Below are 10773 nucleotides of genomic sequence, written 5' to 3' on the forward strand. Positions count from 1 at the left end.
GGGGGGGAGAGTTTGTGTGCGTGCATGTGTGTGTGTAGGCACGCCAGAGGACAACTTTTAGAAGTTAAGTTTTCTCTTTCCCCTGGGAGTTGGGGGTGGATTCCCAAGATAGAACTCAGGTAGGCAGACTTGGCAGTAACTGTCTTTATCCATAGAATCATTTGCCTGCTCAACCAATGAGGACTTTTAGTAGATTGGACTTTAAATATCAGAACCACTATAGCGAGGCTGGGGATGGCTCAGCAAGTCAAGAGTGCTTACTAGTTTTGCAGAGGACCGAGATTTGGGTCTCAGAACCCAAGTGGCAGTTCACAACCACCTGTAACTAGTTGGCTCTTCTGGCTTCTGTATACATACAGGGAATATACATTCACAAAGGTTCACACACATACAGGTAAAAAGTAAGCAGATCTTTAACAGATAAACTAGTCATTTAAAAAAAAAAGTTAAGGATTAGGCTGAGGCCTGTCTTCACTTTAGACAGCTGCTTTTGCTCTTCTCTTGTTGCTAGTAGTTTGTTTTGCATTAGAAACCTTAGAGCTAACAAGAAATTTAGAGTTTGAGTTTTTATAGCATGAAGTCTGTTTGTTTGTTTGTTTTTTACCTAGGCTACCACTCTAACTCATTTTTGTAGCTTTTAGCTGTTTAGTTCCTGATTACATACAGTTGGTGGTTTGTTTGCAGAACGCTATGGTGTTTTAGTTTCTGTTTCCCCTTTTGTAAAAAGTATAAATTAGTTTGTAGTTGATTGCATAAAAGGAGTCTTATTTGATGAAGTCTTAAACAACCAAAAGTAATAGTTGAGCTTGGTCATATAATTCTCCAAATGGGTTTTGGTCTTGGCAGTGGGGCCTAGGAGCTGGAGATACTGCTGCATACTGCCATTTGCTGCAGCCTTAAGAGTTCTTTCAGGGACCTGAGTCAAAGATTTTAACATAGACTTAAGCATGGCCCTTACTGCAGAGTGCTCAGGGAAACAATAAGATACACCTAAGTGTAGGTGTGGACTTCTTGAGAGGGTCAGCAAGGCAGTTTTGGTAGTTCTGAAGTTAGCTTGATGCTAAGATATCCCTTCCCGTTTCTCTTCTCTTTCAGTAAAGAGGTTTAGGGTGTCTCTGGAGCTGACTTGGTTGGGATTATAGTCTGATAAGGTGAAATCATATATCAAAAGGGAGGTCAGACTTGTTTTCTGTAAAGTGGAGTTCTTGTGAGATACTTAGAGAATTGAAAGTTTGTGGCTGGAAAAGGAGGGTGGCTATATTGATAATGCATATATTCAGGCATTAACCACGGCCCTTTGCTGTGTGTAAGCAAGCTTAGCAATTGTTAATTGGGCTGGAATTCTTTACTCTTAGCTGGCCAGGAACTTCCATCAAGCTGATGGCTCCTTCCCCTTTGAGGGTCTCATTAATTTCCTTGTCTTTTCTGCTTCCAATTTAGTGGTAGAGGTTTCAAGAGGATGCCTGTCTATAGCCTTTTTATATTTCTGTTGAGAGGGTTGGATGCTGTGGTTCTCCTAGCTGACCAAAGATGACCTTGGACAGCTGATTCCCCTACCTCTACAGATTTCAAATGCATGGTGGTTCTAGCAAGACTGCATTGTGCTTTCCTGTTACAAATGGAGTTTTGATGATTTTTTTTTCTGTAAATATGAAAGTCTCCATTTCTACTGGTAGTATTGTAAGACTTAATCCTCTTTCTCTTTAATGAAAAGAGCTCTTAAAAGAATGAGATTTTTTTTTTTTCCTGAAGTACTGTTTATAACCTCCCAGGAAGTGAGACTTTGGGTTAGTGTTGATATGTATTACTACAGTTGTTTCGTTCTCTAAATTGGGAGGTTTTGGAAGATCACTTCAAAACTATATCTTCAGTGGCTAGTCTGTGTTGTACTGTGTACTTTCTTCAAGCTGTTTATGCTTCATATTAAAATTGCCAAGCACCTTAGAGTAGATACTTAAAAACTGAAACAAAGTTGTATATGTTGATAATGTGGGTCACAAAACAAAGTGAAATAGGAAAAGAGCAAAGGTAGAAGAAATTGTAACACATATAACATCTTAAGAGTTAATCCCAGCACTTGGGAGGCAGAGGCGGGTGGATTTCTGAGTTGAGGCCAGCCTGGTCTACAGAGTGAGTTCCAGGACAGCCAGGGCTACACAGAGAAACCCTGTCTCGAAAAAACAAACAAAAAAGTTGTATAAATTTATGGAATTTAACTCTTAGTTGAGAGTTAACCTCCACCCATGTGATTATCATGGCTCATCTTTTAGGTAGGCTTTGTTTAATTTTTTTTTCTTTTTTGTCTCAAAATTTTTAATTAGAAATGACTTCCTTACACTGAGATTATGAATAATTTACTTATATTCTCCCCCCCCCAGTTTTTTTAAAAATTAAAAATTTTCTCCATACACTACCCCATTTTTGAGGCACATTTTCTGTTTGGTTCATTCTGACTTCAAACTCACTATGTAGTCTAGACTGTCCTTGAACTTCTTATCCTCTTGATTCAGCTTCTTGAACATTGGGAATAAGAGGCACGTGCTATGCCTGGAAGAAATTTTTTAAGGCTTTTAGCCCTTAATTTTGTGAAGACAAATTTGTGGTGGTGCTGAGAATTGAGAACAGGTGCTCTACCACTGAGCTACAGTTGCCATCCCTTGGTTAATTTGAAACTAGATCTTTTTAGTTTTGGTTGGCTTTGAACCTCCTCTGCTTCCCTAGTGTTGGTGTTACAGGCCTTGTGCCATCACACCCAGCTTCATTTTCCAGTTAGCCAAATGTCCCAGTACTGCTTAAAAATAAATCACTCTTTCCTCTTATTTAAAAATTCTTCTAGGGACTGGCGAGATGGCTCAGCGGGTAAGAGCACTGACTGCTCTTCCTAAGGCCCTGAGTTCAGATCCCAGCAACCACATGGTGGCTCACAACCACCCATAATGAGATCTGACGCCCTCTTCTGGTGTGTCTGAAGACAGCTACAGTGTATTACCCTAGAGCAAGGGAGCGGAGCCAGAGCAAGCAGAGGCCTTGAGTTCAATTCCCAGCAGCCACATGATGGCTCATGGCCATCTGTACAGCTACAGTAGATTCATATACATAAAATAAATAAAATAAATCTTTAAAAAAAAATCTTCTAAAGCCAGGCCTTTAATCCCAGCACTCCTGGATAGAGTCAAGTGGAGTTCTGTTTGCTTGAGGTTCCAGGTTAGCCATGAGAACAGACTTAAAGGCCCACCAACATGTGAGATTCCCAAAAGTGGCCCTAGGGGCCATTTTCCCCATTGGGTCTGCGGTAGCAGAGATGAAATACAGATTTTAAAAAATACTAACTCGGGAATCCTGGAGGGGAGTGTGTGCTCTAAGTGCACAGTCATTAAGCTAGTGAAGATATATCAAAATTAGCTGGTGTGTGTGTTTGTGTCTTTCCTTCACAGTCCAGCTCGAGATGGCTGGGAACCAAAATGGATTTAACTAGTTCACTGCTACAGATGACACCCAACATAGGGCAAGAGCTCACTTTTTTGTTTTGTTTTGTTTTGTTTTTTCGAGACAGGGTTTCTCTGTATAGCCCTGGCTGTCCTGGAACTCACTCTGTAGACCAGGCCGGCCTCGAACTCAGAAATTCGCCTGTCTCTGCCTCCCAAGTGCTGGGATCAAAGGTGTGCGCCACCACCGCCCAGCAGTTTGAGTTGTTTTAATTATCAAAACGAAGATGGTTATAAGTTTGGTATTTATATTTAAAATCCTCTGGGAGAGTTCAAGCTACTAATTTAATTCATTCTATATCTTAATGATTTCTGGTTACTGGACTAAGGACATGTTATTTTGGGAGAGAGGCTCTGTATTTATGTTGAGAAGAAAGGAGAAAAGGCTTTGGGCCCTGTCCAGAATGATATGGATCAGATATGACAGGGGAAGACCTCCTGAAGATCTTGGCTACAGAAAAGACAAATTCGAGAAAACTGTACAACAGGACAAGTAACTTGATCTGCTGATTCCTCAACATGGGAAAAAAAAGTCTGGAGCCAAAACTTCAGCTAAATTTAGATAATGAATCTTGTTAGTTATGGGATCCTTAAGATTCTTCTAGCCCTCCTTCATATTGCACGACTGATCATTCAATTACAAGGAATTCTTTCTGAGGCTGTACTATAATAAGCTGCTGTTTGGTTTTCCTTTTGCTGGCTTAAATTTTAGCCTTTAGCTTGTTAATTGATAGTAAGACATTGAACTATTGCTCTCTTAAACTGCTCTGTTATTTATAACACGTTACACTTTTTGTCTTTGCCTTTTTCAAGTTTATCTTGGCATACAGTTTAGTGTTAAATAGATTTTGTTTTGTTTTGGTTTTGGTTTTTGGAGACAGGGTTTCTCTGTGTAGCCCTGGCTGTCCTGGAACTCACTCTGTAGACCAGACTGGCTTCAAACTCAGAAATCTGCCTGCTTCTGCCTCCTAAGTGCTGGGATTAAAGGCATGCGCCACCACCGCCTGGCATGTTAAATAGATTTTAAGGGAGCATGAATAGAAGAATTTCTTTATGTTTTGCTTTACCCAAATACCAAGTGCATGTGTCTGACTAGTCTTGAGTGCATGTTTTGGAGTTGTGTAAGTGTTGAAAAATATTTACTAATTGACCAGTGGGTTAAATTATGTATAGAAACACTGGACTAGAGAGGAATTTGAAGTTGTGTTTCACTTAAAAACAAATCTTATGTGGTATGTTATACCCCTGCCCTCCAAAAATCTATTATGCTTTTTTCTTTGACTGTCTGATGTTGGTTGGTTTGATGGTTGTAGTCTATAATAACCAGATACACACTTAATCTAAAATTTACCTTTTAAGACTAGAAACTGATCATTGATAATACATATATGGTTTTGAGGAATTATATTAACTATAGCCCAATTTGAGAAAGTGACTGAATATGGGAGTGCAGACACTTGTATGCTGTAGCATGTGTCTAAGTAACACAACTTTTGGGAGTCAATTCTCTTCCATTGTGGATTCCCAGGATCAAACTCAGGTTGTCATACTTGTGTGTGTACTTTTACTTGCTGAACTGTCTTTCTGGCTCTGAAATTTTTAACTCTGAGGGAAAAAATATGACTAGTTTTCAAATGTCATGTTTTTTTTTTTTTATTTTTTCAGAGTTGGGCTGTAATATAATAGTTACAGTGCTAGATACTTTGTTGAATATTACTTAAATTTTAATTTCTGATACATGAGAACTAATTCACTCTTAGATTAAAATTGTATGTGAGTTACAGAGTTAGGATGTTGCCTGGCAACAAGAGTTTGGGTCATTAGCTCTTACTGAATTACTGAACTCTCAGACAACTTATTATTATTTCATCCAACTAATGCCTGTCCTCCAAGGATGAGTAGGTGTTGTGTTTGTTGTGTTAATTTTTGTTATAACCAGAGTTCAAGGGGGCTAAAGAATAGCTTTTTTTACAAATGATGAAGATGAAATTCAAGTTCACATCTGAACAACCTTTTCAAACCCTGTGATTGTTGGGAGTGTGGGTTTGTTTTCGGGTAAGGTGGAAAGTTTTGTGTGTGTGTGTGTGTGTGTGTGTGTGTGTGTGTGTGTGTGTGTGTCTGCCCACTCTATTCAGTCTCTCTCACGTCCTAAGTTGGCTTTCAACTTGCTTTGTAGCCAAGAATGACCTTGAGCTTGTGATCCTCCTGGAGTTGTCTATCCCACTGTTTTTTGTTTGTTTGTTTGTTTTTTGTTTGTTTTTTTTTGTTTGTTTTTTGTTTGTTTTTGTTTTTTGTTTTTTGTTTTTCGAGACAGGGTTTCTCTGTATAGCCCTGGCTATCCTGAAACTCACTCTGTAGACCAGGCTGGCCTTGAACTTAGAAATCCTGCTTCTGCCTCCCAAGTGCTGGGATTAAAGGCGTGCGCCACCAGTGCCCTGGCTATCCCACTGTTTTCTTTATTGTACTGGGGATGGAGTGCTTGAAAATGTGAGGCAAGTATTCTACCAACTTAGCTATATTTCTAGCCCTGGGTATTTTATTTTCCCCTTCTAAAGACAGGGTCTTGCGTAGCCTGGTCTTGTCTGGTATTCACAGTATGACTAGTCTGGCTTAGAACTTCAGCACAGTTCTCCTGCAGTAGCTTCTGTAGTGCTGAGACAGACTTGTGGCTCCTGGTCTTCCTTTATCTCTGTTCTTTTGTCATTTTACAGTTTTTAATCTGTATTATAGGGTTTTAGGGTCATGTAATAAAATTAATGCTAATACAACTTTTTGTTTTTGCAGGGATTTATCAAAGATGTCCACGAAGACTCCCTCACAGTTGTTTTTGAAAATAAGTAAGTTATTGGTAGATGTTAACTTTTTAAGAGCTGATCGTTCTTACTGATGCCAGTAGAAAATGATTTTGCTTGATTATCATGATTTCAAAGTCCAGTTTTAATAATCCTCCACTTGCTTTTATATCTACAATTTACCTGACATTTTTTATGTCCTTTGTTAAAATATGTGTGAATATGATTCAGTCAGCAATTTTGCAGAAGTAGATGCACAAGCAGCAATAATGCTTAAGGCCCCTGAAGTTGACGTGGTGGTACAAATAGTTATAGTAGTGAGCTTGACAGCTGGCTTATGGAGAGACAGATATTAAGATATCCCCACATGAAATGGTATTAAGGGGAATACTGAGCAAGGGAGCAGCTTAAAGTCTAGGATATCAATGCCCTTTCTTTTTTACCATTATTGTCTACATGGCAGCTCACAAAAACAGAAGCTATCTTAATATTGAAAATGATATTTGACTATAAAACCTTGTCAGGCAGCAGCTAAGTTAGTTTATATTGCTGTAAAGATTATTATGCCTTCCTAGATTCTAATTACATATTTTCTAGCCAAGTTAAAACTGTTTTTGAGGATGTATATGCTAAGATTGAACCTTGGCTCTGTGAGCATGCTAAGCACCAAGTTTCCATCTGGATATAACCTCTTGAGTTTGAACTGTAAATTTTAAAGATGTCCTTTAAAAATCTATCTGTTGTATGAATGTTTTCTGCATGCATATCTGCACCACATGCACGTCCAGTTTTCCTCAGAGGCCAGAAGAGGGTATCGTCTGGAATTGGGGCTACTGTGTGTGTGCTGAGCAGTAGTAGCAAGTGCTCTTTAGCCACTGAGTCACGTCTTCAGCTCCTGAACTGATAATTTCTTTTGTGAGCATGTGCACTAAAGTTACTTAGCTTTTAGTTTGTAATTGTGGGATCTTTTTGATGTCAGTCTTAATCTTACCACTTTTGTTTGATAGCTGTGAATGAACCTTAGTCATTATTGCTAAATTAGCCCATTCTGTTTCCAAGGTATGATGTATTTGCTATTCTTAGGATAAATAATTTGGAGTGTAATGCTATTAGTATTAATTATTAAAGCTTATCAAGTATACAAAAGTCTTTCTCAGCTTAATGAATTAAAGAATTAAGGTTCTTTGTTTTTTCTTTGGAACATTCTGAATGATAAAACTAACTTAAAAAATACATAGCACTAGTCAGCGTTTCCTTATTAGGGTGTGCTAAAATAAAGGTACTAATTCTTGTTCTAATCCTTCAGTTGGCAACCAGAACGCCAGGTTCCGTTTAATGAAGTACGATTACCACCACCACCTGATATAAAAAAAGAAATTAGTGAAGGAGATGAAGTAGAGGTATGTTTATTTAAGTTTTCATTATCGTGGCTTATTTTTTGTTCTAAATAAATATCCTTGTGAGCACATCTTCAGCTCATGGGTAATCATGCTCCTTTTCCAGTTCTTTATTGGCAGTAACTGTGATATAGTGTTACTGGAGACTTAAGTCAGAAATAGATTCATGTGTCAATGCTACTATTTTTAGCTTTGGTGGGCTTGATCAAGTTTTTCCAGACAAAAGTTTCTTAAAACATTAAGTGATATTGCATTTGAATTTTTGAAGCTACCTAGCACAGAAGGACATAGTGTTAGTCACTTTCTAAAGCTAGTTTTAGTGGTTTGTGCTTCAATATCTTTGGTTATATATTATGTATATATGGACTGCTTTGTGGAATAACTGTAGGAATGTCTAGAAAAATTAAGTACAGAAAATCAAAAAGTGGCAAAACCCCAAAATCCTACTACTTAGCACATTGTTCATATTGTGTTTTTCCTTCTTTCTCCACTCTTGGATGAACACATTGTGCTGCTGTTTGAACTAGCTCCCTGTCTTCAGTATTAACTATTTTTGATGAATGTCCTTGCTGTTGCTGGGCATGGTGTTGCATATGTGTAATCCCTAGTACTCCTTTGAGACTATATTGGGCCTTGTATAAAATCCTGCACTTTGAATTCTGACCCCACACCCCAAGTTGAAAATACTATCACAATACAATGTTAAGATACACTATTTTATTTATTTAAACTTTTATTTTATAGTTCTTTAAGGGTTTTGTACAAAAATTTTGATCATATATACTATCCCCCACCTACCTATCAAACTGTCCTTTTTCCCACCCATTAAAAACAAAAGCAAAGTCGGGCAGTGGTGGCACACACCTTTAATCCCAGCACTTAGGAGGCAGAGGCAGAGGCAGGAGGATTTCTGTGTTCCAGGACAGCCAGGGCTACACAGAGAAACCCTGTCTGGAAAAACCAAAAAGAAAAGCAGATCTTTTACTTTTTTAAAAAGCATATCTTTAAGACTAATTTATGTTTTAGGTTCAAATACTCTCAGATCTATGATCTTCCACAGAAGAATGGTTAGTCTCTGAAAACCATCTCTCCCTCTCCTAGCAGCTAGCAGTTGTTAATAGATCTAGGGGGCAGGATCTAGAGTTGCTTGGTCAACTCTCCTTCCCTTGGTCAACAAATCCTTTTGGGGATTTGGTCTGGCTTGGACTTGCACAGGTTTTGTGCAGCTGTCACAACTGCAATGAGTTCATGAGTACAGCTGCTTTGCTATGGCCAGAAGATACTGTTTCATTGTAGTTATTTACTGTCTCTGGCTCTTACATTCTTTCTGCCCCCTCTTCCACCTTGATCCCTTGGAAAGAGCAGATACATGTTCCGTTTAGGGCTGAGCAATCTTCTGTCTTATATTTGCACTTTGGCCAGTTGTGGTTCTCTTGTGATCACTGTCTACTGTAAACAGAATCTTTGAGAAGATGCATTGATCTGAAGAGGGTAGACTGGAAAGCTAGGGTATAAATTTTTAAATTTTCAAGAACGTTGTAATACCTTTCTATGCTCTTTATTATTTTTTTCCCTAGTCTGATTTTTGCATGGTTTATAGAGCCTGGGTAGTATACTAACTATTTCTCATTGAAATACCTAACAAGCAACATAAAGATGTGTTTATTTTGGCCCAGTATTTGAGAGTACAGTTCATATTGGTAGAGAAGGCATAGTAGCAGCAGCTTGGGGCTGCTGTTTATGTTATATCCAGTCAGAAGAGTTGAGTGGTGGTGCTCAGCTCACTTTGACCTGTTTACTCAGTCTGGGATCCCAGGCTATGAGATGGTACTTCGCTTTTAGGGTCAGTGTCCCCAGGTCAGTTAACCCATTCTGGAACCCCTGTTACGGACATAGCTAGAGGATTGTTCTCTAGGTGATTCTAGATCCTGTCAAGTTGATAGTATTAACTTCACAGATAATAAAAGTGATAAATAAACTGGTGGGTTCACTATTTTGCTTTTACACAAAGCTATGTTACAATTTTGTGTCGATACTATGAGCCTTAAGTAATAAATGCAATCACTCCTCTCTTTTATTGTTAACTTCCACCAAAATAAGCACCAAGAAGTTTGTTAAGAGTTCCATAACTGTAATTTAGATGTAGATGGTAGTTTGAATAAGAATGACCCTCATAGGCCCATAATACTTGAATGTTTATTCTGAAGTTGATAGAACTATTTGAAGTGGTTAGGAGGTGTTACCTTGTTGAAGGAGGTGTGTTCTCAATGGTGGTAAATAGGCTTTGGGCTTTCAAAAGCCCAAGCCTTTCCCACTTAGGTTTTTCTCTGCTTTGTGGTGGTTGTTTCAACATGAAAGCTCTTAACAGTGACTCCAGTGCAGTGATCCCTGTCTTGATGGTTATGGACTCAAAACCCTCTGGAACCTTGATCCCTCCTCCAACCCCCCCAGACTAAGTGCTTTCTTTTATAACTTGCCTTGGTCATGGTGTTTTGTCATGGCAATAGGAAAATAACTAATATAGTACACTATAGTCGAGTTCTTCTTTTTTTGTTTTTTGTTTTTTTGAGACAGGGTTTCTCTGTGTAGCCTTGGCTGTCCTGGAACTCACTCTGTAGACCAGGCTGGCCTCGAACTCAGAAATCCGCCTGCCTGCCTCCCAAGTGCTGGGATTAAAGGTGTGCATCACCACTGCCCGGCTATAGTAGAGTTCTTAAGAGATGTGGTGAGACCTCAGAAAATAGTCCCAAGTGACTCTGGGTAGACAGGAACTGTCAGCAGAGGTAGTTAGGAGATACTCGAGTTTTCATGTTAATTTTGTCTATACTTCATCAAACGTGACTTTCTCAGAATTATTTCATTTCCTAATATTTTTGTATGAGGACAGAAGTTAATTCTGGCTTTAAGAGCCAATTCTGTTGCCATTGTGCATTCCTCTTGGAATTCCACATCAGGGAGTCAAGAAAGGAATAACTTAGGTCAAAATGTCCTCAATTAGAAGTGTGTGGAGGACAAATTTAAGAGGTTTTTTTTGTGCCAGGTAGTGGTGGTGCACACCTTTAATCCCAGCACTTGGGAGGCAGAGGCAGGTGGATTTCT

General features: G+C 38.8%; 1 protein-coding gene across 1 annotated transcript in view; it reads left to right on the forward strand.

Annotated features, from left to right (window-relative positions):
- Positions 1 to 10773, forward strand: part of Fxr1 (FMR1 autosomal homolog 1) — a 53178-nt gene that overhangs the window by 14479 nt on the left and 27926 nt on the right. Inside the window, exons 2-3 of the mRNA XM_031376288.1 lie at positions 6270 to 6322; positions 7584 to 7677. Coding sequence (XP_031232148.1) covers positions 6270 to 6322; positions 7584 to 7677 — 147 coding nt within the window. The remainder of the gene's footprint in view (positions 1 to 6269; positions 6323 to 7583; positions 7678 to 10773) is intronic.

This window comes from Mastomys coucha, unplaced genomic scaffold (genome assembly GCF_008632895.1).
Source record: "Mastomys coucha isolate ucsf_1 unplaced genomic scaffold, UCSF_Mcou_1 pScaffold17, whole genome shotgun sequence".
NCBI lineage: Eukaryota > Metazoa > Chordata > Mammalia > Rodentia > Muridae > Mastomys > Mastomys coucha.